The sequence below is a fragment of the Polyodon spathula genome, chromosome 9 (assembly GCF_017654505.1).
Source record: "Polyodon spathula isolate WHYD16114869_AA chromosome 9, ASM1765450v1, whole genome shotgun sequence".
In the NCBI taxonomy this organism is placed as follows: domain Eukaryota; kingdom Metazoa; phylum Chordata; class Actinopteri; order Acipenseriformes; family Polyodontidae; genus Polyodon; species Polyodon spathula.
In genome coordinates, this window is record NC_054542.1 from 32,642,170 (window position 1) to 32,658,768 (window position 16,599).

Below are 16,599 nucleotides of genomic sequence, written 5' to 3' on the forward strand. Positions count from 1 at the left end.
AAAAGTACTGTAATGAAAGATAAATATGTTTTCTACTTATGACTGCTGTTATCATTCTACTCACTGGCTAAGGACTGCTTGAGAGTCATAGTCCATAGTGCCTGAATAATATCAGAATATATTGCTCCCTATACTGATAAAAAAAATAAACACTTTATTGTACATATTATGATCTATTTTTATAATATATTTCTTTTGTTGTTTTATGCTAAGATACTTATACTGTACTAGTAGTGAAGAAACAATGTCCATACTTTGTATTCAGCTGTTTGAATTCAAACAGAAAGTAATTGTGAAGCGTATGGTTTCAGATGGATGGAATAAGAAAGTAACATGGAAATGGAGCATTTATAAATAGTCGTTTTAACAGTAATAAAAAAAAGATTGCATGCAGTTTTTTAAATATAGTGCAGAAACAGCAAGGTGTTATACAACAATATGGTCACAAATAGAATGCACAATACATATTATATGACATATATTTAAACTGTATATCATATTATATACATATTATATCTTTCATATATATATATATATATATTATGTCTATATTTTTATATAATTAACCGTTAAATAAGTTGAGTAAGCTAGTGGATCCACGGTGACGTGAAGACCGCGCTAAAAAACATAACCACCATTTACTAACCTGGCAAGGTAAATACAGTTGCACGTTCTTAAAACAGTCAACTTGAAGGACAGTAAATTGACCTTTTGGAGGGGTGCATTTTTCTGTCACAGATTTAAAATAAGATGCATTTTTTCCTGTGTTTTTGTTAAATCAAAGTACATTCCTGTGGAACGTAGGGTCCACCTTCACCAACTGGTCTCGTGGGAGAGAGGTGGGTGTGGCTTTCCTCCACAGTGTGACAAAGGATGTTTGTTGGCTATTTATACTTGTTAGTGGCTTAAATGTACAGACAGACTTTTTCTGAATGGGAACAGCAGGTGTTTTTAACTTATGGTCTCCACAGACTAGATATTCAAATCCTTTAAGACAGAGCATTGGGTGACAAGGAGTACGTTTTGGTTTAAGGAATCCTGTTTGACCTCAAAGCACCTATCAATCGGTAAAAATCTAAATGTTGTGACCTATAAAGTAGCCAATATATAGCTTTTTAAAGATATAATGTTCCTGCTGAACTTGAATACATTTTTGAGACTCCACAGCAGGGCTTTAAACTTACGACTTTTAAAAAGTCATCAGGAGGTGATGACTCACACAGAAAATTATATACAAAGTGGATCTCAACAAGATTAATATAATAGTTAAGACAACTGTGAGGTGTCATACTGTACAGTTTGTTTTTAAATTGCTTGCTACGATTCTAATATTATTTAAATTGTGTACACTCATCAACTACATACTTTATCTACCACATACAATATTTATTTTATAATAGCTTTGATTGTTTTACATCCTGATCATGTGGGGAAATCCAAAGGGATTTTCCTGGTGTTTTTGCCACATGTCAGACTGACAAGTTTACACTTGCAAGTGCAATTGTGCCTAATTTGCTTGGGGTTCATTTATTCATAGTGCCAATTTCCAATGCGTAAAATTGAAAATGGAAAAATGATTAAAACTCAAAAAGCAGGCATCCAGGGATTTTTTTTTTTTTTTTTTTTAAGAAGCCTGTAATATCATTCACATCAATGATTTTCAACGGGATACAAGCACTGAGGTTCAAATATCATTCTGTCAAACTAAACCAGCATGCACACATCTTTTCATTTCATATATAACACAGATAATAAATTGATATATGGATGCTACTGGCAAATTGCTTTTTAAGGGAATGTATTTATCGTTCATATTTTTGGTGTACCTTTAAATATAGCTGTTGCTTTGAAACATGGTTTAAACGTGAGAATCTGTTGTTTACTGAAAAAGAGCACACTGACGTAACTCAGATGTTACATGAATAATGTGTGGCCATTATCCAGTTACATTGTGTAGACATGATTATGTGCTGTTAAGGTTCAACTATGGGGAGAAGAAATTGTGGAGAAGTTTGTGGTAGTAGAAGCTTTCCCATCCCAATACAGCAACCACCCTTGAGGTATTCCCTCCAGGAAAACCTGCTCTGGGTCTGTCATCTACACTGTCCATGACATTAAACAGGCTGCCAGGGCAGCATTTACACCTGGATTTAATCCCATCAGTAGCATACCTGAGAAGAGTAGATACACAGAGATTTCAACTTTGCCAAAGACGTATAGATCAAATTATGTACAGGGTCACACCAAGGGATGTTGCTTTGTTGCTGTTGTTTAAAAGTCTTTGAAACAAGCTTTAAAAAGTCTGCTTGAATATTAACTATTGTAGTAAGTGCTTCAAAGTTGCTGTATATTCAGTAGGATAATGACCTCTATACTGAGAACATAATTAGCTGAGATGATCCATGAGGTTTTTAGTTTTTATTAACTAGAAGATAACTGGTGACTAACATCCCTGTGGTTTATCTGACAGATACTATATGTCCATATACCTCTTTTGTTAAATGTATGGCCTATATAATATCTGGAATTCGATACACAAAAGATTTAATTTGACTTGCTTGGCTCTGATGCAGTAAAGCAAAAGCAAATGTGAAGCAATGTCAGGATTTTGTTTCTATTGATCTTTTTTTTTTTTTTTTGTTTGTTTAATTATTAGATTTCTGCAGATTAATATATACTGTAAGGTTAGTACTATGACCAGAATCAGTTTGTTAAATTGCATTGCATCGTTTTAAGATATATGTAATTACAAAATGTTCTGAAGCCTAATAAAATGTGATTATTTTAATTAAATTACAAATGTATGTAGTCACTTACTAAGAGACACAGAGCTAAACAAAGGCATACAAGCAGGAGTACTTGGGACAGAAAGGCAGTTTACTTACATCTAAAATATTTACTAGAATTATTTGTGCGGAACAACAGACTGAAGCACCAGCAAACAACATTCTTACAAATAAGACACATTAGAAAAGAGACATCAATGGTTCAGTCTACAGAAATATCTTAATTTGTTTTTTAAGTAATTGTCTAATCTGAAACCTCTTGAATTTTAACAAACCATTGGTGCAGTACCAACGAAGATCCAGTGTGTGCATTTTAAACATGTCTTGAAATAACAAGCTTGCAGGGAATACAGTTCAGCATTATGATTTAACTAGTTGCACTTAGTCTGTTTGAAATGTTGCACTCCATGTTGAATAAGTCCAGTTCTACAAGCAGAGTTCAGATGTGAGGGTGGGGGTACTTGATCTTTCAGCCCCCTGACAGAATGAGTGTTAGCTTAGTCTGAGAGGCAAAGGACTGCCCGAGCTGTGAGAGGATAGCTCAAGTCACCTGGATGCACCATTCCTGACTGCAGTCAATGCCTGTCCCTCACCTTTCTTGAATGCTAATTTCCTTAACACTAAAATATAATATTCAAAACAAAACAAAAAAAACCCCACACATTTTAAAAATAAAAGTTCAATTCAATCCTTTCCAGAAGAATAGGCTAGTAGTCAAACAAACACACATAATATATATATATATATATATATATATTATATATATATATATATATATATATATATATATATATGTGTGTGTGTGTGTGTGTGTGTGTGTGTGTGTGTGTGTGTACTGCTGCACAAAAGACGCAACACTCAGGTTAATGGATTAAATCAAATATTTTAAACACAGATATCAAATAAAATCACAGCAAATTTGAACAGAAATACGGATGAAAGAATCATCAGTTTTCAGTATGATACGTAACACACTGTCAAAATGTAAACATTGCAAAGTTAATATCGGGTATGACCTCCCTGAGCATTAACACAATCCTAGCAGCGTTGACGCATAGACCTGATCAGCCTCTATATGGACTGCGATGAGATGTTCCGCCACTCTTCCTGTGCAGCTGCAGCCTGCTGACGAAGGTTGGCTGGTCGCAGTTGTTTCCTGCGGATAGCACTGGCGATTTGGTTCCGCAGATGTTCTATTGGACAGGAGATAAAGCTGGCCACTGCAAGACTTCGACATTGTTTTCTTGAAGTCGTGCAATCGTAATGCTAGTGAGGTCTTGCATTGCCCTGCTGGAAAAATCGATACTTCCTGACTGGCTTGCAGGAACGGTAAAAAGTGCTACCTCAAGGACTTTGTGAATGTATTGCTGAGCAGTAAGGTTGCGCTGTCCTCAATATGCAACAAACATCACACTTCCACCGCCACACCGGTTGGCTTGAACAACGCAATAGTCAGCATATATTTAATTGTTACAGTACAGCTACCTAAAGCGCATTTAACAAGGAAATACACTGCCACAAACCGAAATAACCGTCGTGCTATAAATCATTAAATGTATGTTACGAAAGTAAGTGGCAATGTCTTCAGTTGGACATGCTTTTTGGTATACTTTATCAGTATATTATTGCAACATATCTCAAAACACATAGTTACAGTTTACTCTCACATCCAAGATTCTATACTCTTTGCAGATAGTTTTTCAGTGTAATGTTGTGCCGTATGATTAAAACATCAATCACAAGGGACAGTACATAATGGAGTAACGTACACACTACACTGTATTAATGTGTTGTGTGTTATGCAGGTTTTGCGGCGGAACTGTTTCCGCTGGGTGTGGGAGTGAGTGCTGCTGGCTGACACCACGGGCTGAAAAGGAGGAGACACAATCACAAAACTACAGAGACATGTCGGTGCTTTCTGTCGTCATTCCAATGTTGAAGGTCTATTACATCGGCTTAAAGGTGCTTCTGTATCAGCTTTTCAACAAATCATTCCTACTACCAGGTCAGAAACCACGACTTCATAAATATTCTTGACCTGTCTTTCTTTTTGAGTCGTTGTGTTCATAGCTTGTTTTTGAGCGAACAGGCCATAGAAATTCATAAATAACACCACTATGGCTGTAAGAGCAATACACCATTAAATAGTAGAAACATTTTCTTTTACATTGTGTGTGTATGTATATATATATATATAATATATATATATATATATATATATATATATATATATTATACACACACACACACACACACTCGAGACGCGCTACAGAAAGACAAATGACAAGCACGGGCTGAGGACTACGGGCGGCAGAAACTAGTCACTGCAGAAATCAAGAAACAGATTGTGTATATTCTGTCACAGTGTACAGACTTTAGCTGAAAATATCGCAACAGTCTTCAAAGGTCAATGGTGAATTGTTGCCGTTTTTTAACAATACATAACAGAACTAAGTTACAGTAACGTAACCAGGCAACTTTACAATAAGGCAATGACATTTCTAACGCCACATGATCATTTCGATAAATGCAAAAATATATACATTTTGATTTTACAAACGTTATTTATTCCGAGAGGAGCCAGTGGACTTGTCTTTGGCGTTTTTTGGGGTTTTTTGTTGTTGTTGTTATTATTATTATTAAAATGCATCGTGTTGTTATGTACATGTTGACTTCTATACACGTTATTATATATACACACCATTTAGTGGTAATTGTAGTTTTGATTTTAAATAGTTTTTCTTTACAGTAATCCTGCTGACAAGAGGCATGATAATACTGTCATCAGCTGATGAGAAGTTAGAAAGTTCTGTGTTGCAAAGAACAGCCCCATGATCAGAATCTTAGTCCAAGTTTAGAGTAAGGACAGTATTTTCACAGAGCTGGGATTATACTTGCTTTAATAACTGTAGTGGTTTAGAACATGGTGTTTTAAACCATTGCAAGTGTCATTCCTTATAATTAGAATTGGGACAGTCTTGAAAGTTAGATTCTATCTCTGTGGACCTATCCGGCAATAATGAAGTGAAAAATAGTAATAGAACTGGGTCATTGAGAATTGGGTTATCTTAAGTTCTAAAAACATTAGACTAACACTCCCAGGGTCTGTATGCCAGTTAGTGCAGTGAAGCCATGCATTTGCAATCTTACAGCCTTTAGCAGCAAAACAGTTTAAATTGGTTGAATAATGAATAATAAATGCATTCAATTAATGTGAAAGTGCCCATTGAGGTCAATTTGTTGAAGATTTCCTTATATTTGCAACCTGTTTTAAATATTATGTGGCCTGTTGTGTCAGCCAGAATTACTTTTCTGAATAATCATTGTGAGCTTCACTGTCTCATTTACATGACACATACGATGGATTTCACCAGAATATAGGATATTTGAAAATTCCCTCCAATAATCATATAATACAGTACATATTAGTAATGTCTTAATAGCTCAATCTTTTTCACATTCCCACTGATACAGGTACCTTCCCTGCCTTCCAAGTTTGCCTAATTGTGTTATTTAAAAGAGGGTGAACAGTTGAAAAATAATTTTGCCTCTGTATTGCAACAGTATATTACTTTGAACAGCCATAAGCATTCATTTATCTGATATCTTAAGATTTCAGTAAAATAAAAAAAGCCAAGGCATTTTCCTGACTAAGTAACTAACTTAAAAGGTCATTTTCTTATTTAAAAAAAAAAAAAAAAAAAATCTTCTGTGAAGTTTCCTTTTGTATTGCTGGCAACATGGTCCTGTGCTTTTGGTGGTGTTGGCACTTAGCAATACAAAGGCAGACATACTGATCAAGCCTAAATTACCTATGGGAGACAACTAGAACTGAAGAGCTGCTCCCGAACTCAGCCAGAGGACATTAATACAAACACGATATTTGAGAACTGTGTTAACAAAAATCCAGCTGAGGAAAATCTTGATATCTAGGACAGAGATTATTTATCTCCGTGGTAACACACTAGCGCAAAGGTTTAATAACCAAGGCTTGAAAAAGGCTTTCCTACCCATCTCTCGGTAACACGATTCTTACAGGTCTTTTTGTTTTCCATACATGTTTGCTTCATTGTTTTCACTTTGACTCAGATTAATGCAGTTTGTTCTGCCAGTACAGTACACTATGCATGTACCGATTTTATTTTGAAACAAGTGCAAAGACAAAGGCAGATTTTCTGTTTTTCTAAAAGTAATAAAACAGTAACCATATATTAGCAAGAATTATTTATTTATTTATTAAGAAACAATTTTCTTAAATTTCATTAAAGTAATATACATTTATGTAGTTGGATTCTCGGCAGAAATTGTATTATTCTTTTTAATTAAAAGACATGAATGCTTATGGCTGTTCAAAGTAATATACTGTTGCAATACAGAGGCAAAGTTATTTTTCAACTGTTCACCCTCTTTTAAATAACACAATACATTATTTGTGGTTAAAGGAAAGGGTAGAAGATAAGCTTCTGTTATGCAACACACTGCAACTTGAAAGAAAGAAAGTTCAGTTGATTAAGAAATGATGTCTCCAAGTCCACTTTTTTGTTGTAGCTGAAGGAACTGTCTAAAAAAAAAAAAAAAAAAAAAAAAAAATGTTTTTTTTATGGAGTAGTACCACACATAGAAACATCAGGGAGAACTCAGCAATTTCAGATTCTCTGAAATAATTATTTGCTTACCATTTTAGATTTGAGTGAAAAGCACAGTAAGCACACTGAAAGTATGCATTAATACACTGTAGAATGGATTTGTCATTCTTTTGAAAAGTTCCATCTTGTCCCCTCCCCCTCCCCCCTCTTTTTCTAATACATTGGAATTGAGACTTCTGGGATTCAACATATTTGACAGATTTTTTTTTTTTTCTTTTTAATGATCCACTGCATTTATCAGAATCGGAAGGGGTCTTTACTGTAAATATCTGAAGTTGATTCCTTTGTGATTATTAAAACATACACAATATGATGTTGTAGTTACAGCTGAGATGCAAGCAGGAATCCCTCCACTTTAATATGACAGTTCAAAATTAATTATTAGGGTATGCTGATCAGTGACATTGAGAATATATACATTCAAAATGCCATATATATATATATATATATATATATATATATATATATATATATATATATATATAGATAGATAGATAGATAGATAGATATATAATGTGTGTGTGTTTAAACAATTTGTATTTATATGTAATACATTCTCCCCACCTATATAACTGTAGCAGTTTATTATTTCCCATTAATTTGTTAGCCACCTTGTCTTTCAGTTCTAAGATGCAAGTTGTTTTCAGAACATGGATTTAGTTCAGTTTCAACTTGGTGTTATGAGCACAAATGGTCCCAGAAAAACAGGTCTTGATATATAGCCTACAAATAATAATAATAATAATAATAATAATAATGTTTATCTTGATTTTCTTCCCCTTCGATCCCCTAAAATCTTTCTTCTTTGGTTAATAAGGTAATTAAATGTAATTGTGAACAATACAATTCAAGTGAGGTTTACAGAGAGAGAATAGCAAGACTAAGCAAAGAATACTGTTCGTGTTTTTTGCAAATATGAAATAAACCGAAATGCAACATATAAAACAAAATAAAATGAAATGCAACATAGGAAACAAAAAAAAAATCATTATGAAGCAAACGTAGAATGATATTTTAAAATTGGGAGGTTTATACAAAAAAAACAAAAACATTTTAAATAAATACTTGCAATTGTAGTTGTCAAGGCGCAGCTGTTACCATGGACACCACATACCATGACTAGCACTTGTGCAGATGTATTATTTGGAGCGAGTTGTTTGGGAATTCAAATTGTGATGGAACAAAAGAGGAGTCTGTTTCTAAAATGCCTAAACCGCACATAACAACTAAACAATGCTGCAGAATATTTGAGGACGATGGGGATGTATGCAGCTGGCGGTGACAAAATAATGATGTGCAGATTTTGCAACTGCCGGCTGGAATGGGAATGGAAAGATAGTTGTCGTCGTTCAGCATTGTTGCTCAGTCACTTTGAAATACTTTTTTTTTTTTTTTAAAGTATTCACTGATTGTAAGTGACAGACGACAAACCATCAAAGAGCACGTAGAGTTGTATGCTTGCGTTTAATTCTTAATTTGAATATTTGTGCACCTCGTTAGCTAAAGTAAAAACCGCTTCAGCAAGTAGACATTTAATTTGCTTTGTATTATTGTGCAATGCATGTGTATATGATAACAGTACAATATTATTGGTTTGTTTTTAATTGTTTTGTATATTGTTGTTTGTGATGTGCAGTACGAAATAAAATGAACACTAATTCTAAGTGCCTATGTATATTGCAGCTAAGGCATACACAGTTAGACAGTAAAAATGTGGCGCCAACTCCAGGACCGCGATATATCCAAATCCGCAGTATAGCGAGGGGTGATATAACAAGGGGTGGGTGTGTCTGAATTTTTATTTAAGTAACCTGCTTTTTGAGTTAATGCTGAATTGCAGACATTGTAAAATAAGCAATGTTTTGTTTTTGTTGATTTAATATCCTTTATGCTAATTTGATTTCCATTGTGCAGTGATAAAATAATTTTTATTTTACTGTAATTTTGTAGAGGGCATGGGCAGTATTTCCTGTAAATAGGCAGTTAATTAAAAACAGTGGGACTTCACACACGTTACCGTTACTGTCGCCAATGAGAAATTATGGTAACTAAATTATTTTTCTGTGCTAGATCTGTGTCAAAATAATAATAATAACAAAAATATGTATGTAGTTAAAACATGATGTATACTTTGTTTTTATATACATCTATTTCAATTATTTTATCAGTTTATGTCTGTAATAGAATTAAATAAAACCCTTTTGTGGATAAAACTGAAATGAAATTTGTGAAAAATAAAACAAAATATAATATTAAAACAGTTAAATGTCTCTGGGCTTTAACCATCGCTAGAAGCATGCCTGTGTTTAAGGTAATGATTCCTTTTGGTATTCTGAAGTGCCTACATGTGATTGCATGCATCACTGGCCTGGAAAACTGGAATCCTTGATTCTGGAGCACAGTCATCAATAACAACACATATTATGAAAGGCTAAGGTGAGAGAATACGTCGTCACTTTTTTTCTCTTTTTTTTGCATACATATAATGATGTTCTCTTTAAAATAATGGGTTATTCTTCACACAGTAGGGTCACACACAAAATCTGCCCAATCTAGCATTTTTGTAATGCTATAGGAAATATTTGTCAATTTAAGTATTTTTATAGCTCGGGCAGTATTATTATTATTATTATTATTATTATTATTATTATTTATTATTATTTATTTGGCAGACACCTTTATCCAAGTGACATCTTTGCTATTTGACTTATTGATGACCTCACCAAATAAAATATTTTTATGCTGATTGAGCTACTGTAGCAGACTCATTTTATATGATCTATAGCAAATAGTTCAGGGGTTCAGAACAACTCTGTTATTCAAAATAGAATAGTATACAATCGCATTGTAATTAACAAGCAGAAAGTTTTATTCTTTTATGCAGCCTATTTTAAAATAGATTTACCCACTAGGTAGTGGTTTGCTTTAAGCAAACCACAATAGTCCACAGATAAATATATAACCAGGTATCTACCGTAATACACACTTGAAAAATTGATCAGACATTTCCTTTAACCTAATTGATCAATATGAGGTCCTAATCTCTGGTAATGGACCTTGAATGTTATTGTTCAAACTATGTTTAATCACTGTTCCAAATCCACCAAATTATGTAAATACAGTATTCATGTATGTTACTTTTTTTCTTCTTGATGAAAGAAAATTGGTGTTTTAATACACGCCGCCTTAGCGTTGACTGTCAATGTAGACTAAGTCAACTTCCTCACATATATAATCTCAAGAACAGTGTTTGCTGTCTGTGGCAATACAGTAACCACAAACTATAGAAATCAAACGACTGGATGCAGACTGAATACTTTCAGCAACTTTAATTCAGCATAATAACAGGCATTGTTATCTTTTCTCTAACAAAACCAGAAGGTTTTAAATAAACTTTCTAACATGCTGTTATTCAGAATATATTTAAAGATTTTTTTTTTTTCAAATTCTACTTTATAATGTATAAAATACTTGATATTCATTAATCTGTTCTAGACTGGCCATACTTAACAGCACTCTAGAATATGTTAATGATGAATATCAAACCTGACTACATTTTGGGGTGGGGGGGGGGTGTTGGCTTTCTAGAAAAGTAGCACACCATTTGGGAAAATGTGTCTTAAATGTAGTGTGTGCTATAAACAATACTTGACCAGACAGACCTATGGTGCCGAGCCAGACTTTTTTCCCTTATGAGGCATTGCCTAACTGATGTTTTGAAATCTTTATTGGCCTTTACCTGATCTTGTCTTGAGTTTGCTAGTAGGAGCCCACTCTCAAAATATGCGCCTGCTGGTTAGATGAAAACTGACATGGCCCAAGATTTGATAACCTGGGTGAAGTGCTGCCTACCAGTTACCGTGTGTGTGAGAACGTGAACATGAAATGCTTGTAAACACTTTGACCGGGGCACTGGTACAGTATGAGTTAATTGCCCCCACTTTTGAAATGGCAAAAACCTGTTTGCAAACTGCTATACATATACAATTTACCAATAAACTTTCAGTCAGTAACAGAATGCCTACAACCCTTATTTGTAAATCTACTTTTCCCCTCATCAGTCAGTATCTTTCAGATTTACAGAATCCCACACACAATGTTCTGGCGGAGCATTACAGTATATTTGCTTATTATTGTAATTCATTTGTAGAATAGCCATGTCTTGCATTTCTGACATATATCAAATTACCTAAGAAAGGGGACAGTTTTTTGTTCAAAATCCAGGTTATTATAACCTTCATTTGGCCTTTTAATCTCTCATACCTTTATCTTACTGCCTTTGGCAGGTACTCATTAATGAGTGAAGGTTCATAAGGGAAACCGTGTGGCCTCCGAAGCAATGGAGAATAAAGGCTCAGAAGGTTCTTCGGCTGACCTCAAATTGGTTGCTCACCCAAGAGCAAAAAGTAAGGTATGGAGGTACTTTGGGTTTGACACTGATGCTGAAGGGTGTATATTACAGTGGAAGAAAATATACTGCCGGATATGCATGGTCCAAATTGCTTATTCTGGAAACACGTCCAACCTTTCCTACCACCTGGAAAAGAACCACCCAGATGAGTTCTGCGAATTTGTGAAAAGCAACACGGAGCAGATGAGGGAAGCTTTTGCAACAGCTTTTTCTAAATTGAAGCCGGAAGCATCGCAACATTTTGTGCAGGACACCTTAAACATGAAGCCAAACTATGCTTATGAGAACAGAAAACACCAGGATCTGACTGCTGCCGTAGTTAGCTTCATCTGTGAGGGGATGTATCCGGCGTCGGTTGTAGATGAACCGACTTTTAGGGCCCTTCTAAAAACTGCTGACCCAAGGTACGAGCTTCCGAGCAGGAATTATTTGTCGACCAAAGCAATTCCTGAAAAGTACTATTTAGTTAAAGAAGCTGTATTTAAGGAACTTGCTGACGTGGTATGTTGTGGTATTTCTGCAGACTTGTGGAAAAGTCAGAACCAAAACAGGACTTACGTGTCTCTTGCTGCTCACTTTATAAATAACTGCAGTATGAATAACGCCACGTTAACCACCAGGTGCTTGAAAACCTTTGAAGTACCAGAAGACAATACTGCAGAAAACATCACACGTGCACTTTACGAGGCCTTTGTTGAGTGGGGCATCAATGACAAAGTCTTTGGTGCCACTACAAATTGCTCTGCAGACATTATGAAAGCTTGCTCCCTTCTAGACCTTCCTGTTCACATGCCTTGCTTTGGGCATACCGTCAACCATGGAATAAATCAAGCATTTCAACTTCCTAAGCTCAGTGTCTTTTTAGGCCGTTGTAGGAAACTGGTTGAATACTTTCAACAGTCCACAGTAGCCATGTACATGCTGAGAGAAAAGCAGAAGCAGCAAAGAATACCACAGTGCATGCCGATAAGTGACAGAGTAACTTGGTGGGTGAGCACCCTTGCTATGCTCCAACGTCTAAAGGAGCAGCAGTTTGTTATTTCATCTGTCCTTGTCGAAGACAGCAACAATCATCACCTGATGCTTGAAGCAATGGAGTGGAACACTGTTGATGGTCTCGTAGACTTGTTGCAGCCCTTCAAACAAGCAGCGGACATGATTACTGCCTGCAAATATCCAGCAATCAGCATGGTGAAACCTCTCCTGCATATGCTTTTAAACACAACATTAAAAGCTAAAGATAGTGATCTCAAGGAAATCAGCACGGCAAAGGAGGTAATAGCCAAAGAGTTATCCTCCACATACCAGCAGACACCTGAGGTTGATATGTTCCTGAATGTGGCAACATTTATAGACCCCCGTTACAAAAAACTCCCCTTCCTTTCCCCCTTTGAACGAGCCCAGGTTGAGACCAGAGTCATTGACGAAGCTAAGGCTTTGTTAGAAAAATGGAAAGAGAGTTCAAGGCCAGAAGACCCACCTTTCTCTGATGAACCCCCTTATAAAAGACAATCAACTTCCACCCCACCACCTACAAGCAATGCCAGCAACATGCTGTCTGTAATTTTCAGCCAAACAGGTGCAGATGAAAACCAAGAGGAACTGCACGCTCAGGTGATGGAGGAGTTGAGTAACTTTAAATCCCAAAAAGTCCTCGGACTCAATGAGGATCCCCTCAGGTGGTGGTCTGACCGGTTGGCCTTATTCCCGATCCTGCCAAAGTTACTGCAGAAGTACTGGTGTGTTCCAGCAACAAGTGTGTATCCTGAACGGCTGTTTAGTTCTTCAGGGAATGTGCTGAGGGGAAAAAGAAATCGCCTTGCCCCAGCTCATGTGGACCAGCAGGTCTTTCTGTATGAAAACACACGTACTGGCTACGAAGCAGAGCCCATGGATGAAGATGAGGGAGAGTGGGGCATAGAACATGATCAAGCATTAAGTGTAGGTGATACACTTGGCATGCAGACTAACATGATTAACACAAAAGAGACTGGCTTCTATTGAATGTCAACTTTAAATGCTTTTTAGTCATTGGAAGTCAGTTGGACCTTTTCAGTTCATGTATATACTTTTTTTTTTTTTTAACCAAAGGATCAATCACTGCTTTTGTAGTATATTAAATACTACAATGTTAATGACTACAATGTTATATCGACTAAAAAAGAAAATATGTCATTGTATCAGATTCTGTAAATAACAGTTGGACCTTGCATTGTTTGAGTGGGAATTGAATGTAGTAGCTTGCCCTATATGAAAGCATATACTGCACAATAGTCATAGCCTTGAAGTCAGGTATAGCTGTGTCAGGGCAGGGTTCTGGATGTTCTTCTCCAACTTGATCGGACATTTGTAAACTCTCGTCTGGACTCTCGACATGCCAGATATGAGTCTCAAAAGCATTTTCCCGGACAGTTCCACAGTGGAAATTTGAGAGAACTCATTACGTCAAATGCAGAAGTACCTACAATTGTTGAGAACATGAAAACACAATTGACTGGTGAAAGGAAACTAATATAATGTCTGTAAATTAGAGCGCACAATAACAATTGATGTGTTAGTGTTTTTCCTTTATTAGTTCCAGTAATCAAAAGTCACATTTACAGCATAATCATTGTCATTAGGCACAATAATAAGACCACTAGTTATTAGCAGAAATTAGTTATTGATCAGTTGCCAGTTTCTGGGAGGGGATCAGACAAGACGCTGGTGTGTATTCAAAGAGGATCTTGAATGCTTCTCAAATGCCTATCTTATATCTTGTCTAATTGTGTGTGAAGCTAAACCTTGTTTTTGCTAGCTAGCTTCTTTGTGTCAGAAGTGTTCCAACCAAGAACAGTCAAGTTGCCACACCCCATTCAGTTTCTTGTTCATCTTGTAGCTGTGCTAAGCACAGTGTACTCCTAATATTTGTTTGACCCTTCATTGTCCATACAGCGGGGTCTCACTTGTTCCTGGGAAGATGTTTTATTTGATATACTTTTTTTAACTAATGTTTTTATATGGTTGATCCTTTTGTGTTAACAGAAATAAAATAAAATTCTAAAATTAAGACATACTATTACATCAAACTTGTAGCACTGCTATAGCCACATTATTGAAATTAGAAGACTACCATTATATGGTAGTAAACCTTGCTATATCTACAAAAGTGTTGCTTTCTTGCAAGCTGTTTACTCCTGTATACTATTTGCTGTATTTATCAAAACCTAACTTGTATATGGATTGCCCAGAATAAAGGTAGAGAACAGCTCAAAGCATATGACATGTTGAATAGCTTCCAGGTGTGTGTAATGGCTAGTCCCCCTTAGCCCTGCACAGCACTGCCTAGTACTTAAAAAACAAAGAGCCAGATAGATTCTCACAGCATCTTACTCAAAATACTTCTCAAAGGAAAACATTTACCCAGTAAAGGTACAAAATTATTTTATGAAACAGTTTTAGGCACTTGAAGTAGTGTGAAGTTGTCTCTTACTAGATTTATAATTGGAAGTGTTGTTCCCTTTCAGTCTCGAAATGTCAGCCATTACGAGTTGTGCCAACGGTTGCTAGGTCTGCTGGCCACAGCCTCCTCTGTCCTCCCTCTCTGTCTCCTCCATAGGCGCCCCTTGCAGGCATAGTTCAATGCCCAAGTGGTTCACCAAGCTCGAGACAGACACCGCCAGCTGACAGTGTCTCGGTCATGCTGGCGTGCCCTGAGGATTCTTCCACGCCAGCATGACAGAGACACCGTCAGCCGGTGGTGTCTGTCTCGAGCTTGGTGAACTACTTAGGCATTGAGCCATGCCTGCAAGAGGTGCATATGGAAGAGACCGAGAGGGAGGACAGAGGAGGCTGCGACCAGCAGACCTAGCAACCGTTGGCACAACTTGTAATGGTTGATGTTTCTTTTTCAGGGAACCAGGGTTACGGTAAGTAACCTAACATTTTTTCCTTTAGGAAAAAAGTCCATGCTATTAAAAACTTAAGCTTTGAGTATCAATCCCATTCAGTTCACTTTTTCTGGGAAATAAGTTCAATGAGTAAGGGTTGCCGGTGGATAACAAATGCTATTGTAAGTCTAAAACTTTCATTACTTCTGTAAAATATGTTTAATAAAATGTTTGTGTTGGAATACTTTCTAGTGATGGTTAAACATTGGATTTCATTACTGAGCAAAATGTTTCGATAAAAGAAAATAAAAATATACATTGATATGGACTTTCTAGCATTTTATTTACATTGCAGTATATGGATGTATATTTCAAAAAGTGCCTTGGCTTCCAATCTGCAGTATGCAGTGTTCTAATAGCTATATACACACTTTTTATCCTAGTTTTTATTTATTTATTTTAAGAAAATCACCTGATGGCTTTTAAGTCTGGGGTTGAGAAGTAGGACTGGATTTTCCATTCTTTTGAAGGGAGCACATGAAAAAGTCACCAGAAAATACCAAGAACAATAAAAACATTTAAAAATAACAAATTTAAAGTGGTACATTGTATTTTCAGTTGTTGTAACGGTGTCGATTTTTATTCATGAGCCAAGTGCAATTCATGGGCAGACAAAAGCCGAGTGACATGACAGTGCGTATTACAATGGTTTGAGCCAAGTGCAAGTACAAAGTTGTGTCAGTTGGAGAAAATACTTTGATGGCAATACAAACAAAGTCAGTCATTTAGTAAAAGGGTTAATAGTGGGAACTAATGTGAAGGTAAGTGAGTAATGTCCTTGAGTGGATTTTCTCAAGGACAAGTGTTGGCAAGAAGACAACAAAGTT

The 16,599-nt window shown here is 36.0% G+C and overlaps 2 protein-coding genes across 5 annotated transcripts in view; both read left to right on the forward strand.

The window, feature by feature from the left end:
- The first annotated feature begins 4,612 nt into the window (after positions 1-4,612).
- Positions 4,613-16,599, forward strand: part of dhrsx (dehydrogenase/reductase (SDR family) X-linked) — a 53,527-nt gene continuing 41,540 nt past the window's right edge. The window contains exon 1 of one of the 4 annotated variants that reach the window (XM_041259228.1): positions 4,613-4,791. In XM_041259228.1, coding sequence (XP_041115162.1) covers positions 4,692-4,791 — 100 coding nt within the window. In that variant the 5' untranslated portion in view covers positions 4,613-4,691. Of the gene's footprint in view, positions 4,792-11,761; positions 11,844-16,599 lie in introns of those variants that run through there. The other 3 variants (XM_041259229.1, XM_041259227.1, XM_041259230.1) reach the window with 3 other exon arrangements.
- LOC121320673 (E3 SUMO-protein ligase ZBED1-like) lies at positions 4,710-15,438 on the forward strand. Its single transcript, XM_041259226.1, has 2 exons — positions 4,710-4,791; positions 11,719-15,438. The coding sequence occupies exon 2, from the start codon at positions 11,772-11,774 to the stop codon at positions 13,845-13,847; it is 2,076 nt and encodes a 691-aa protein (XP_041115160.1). The 5' UTR covers positions 4,710-4,791; positions 11,719-11,771; the 3' UTR covers positions 13,848-15,438.

Excerpts from the sequence above, each read along its gene's own strand:
- LOC121320673 (XM_041259226.1), top strand. The coding sequence starts at position 11,772 with ATGGAGAATAAAGGCTCAGAAGGTTCTTCGGCTGACCTCAAATTGGTT.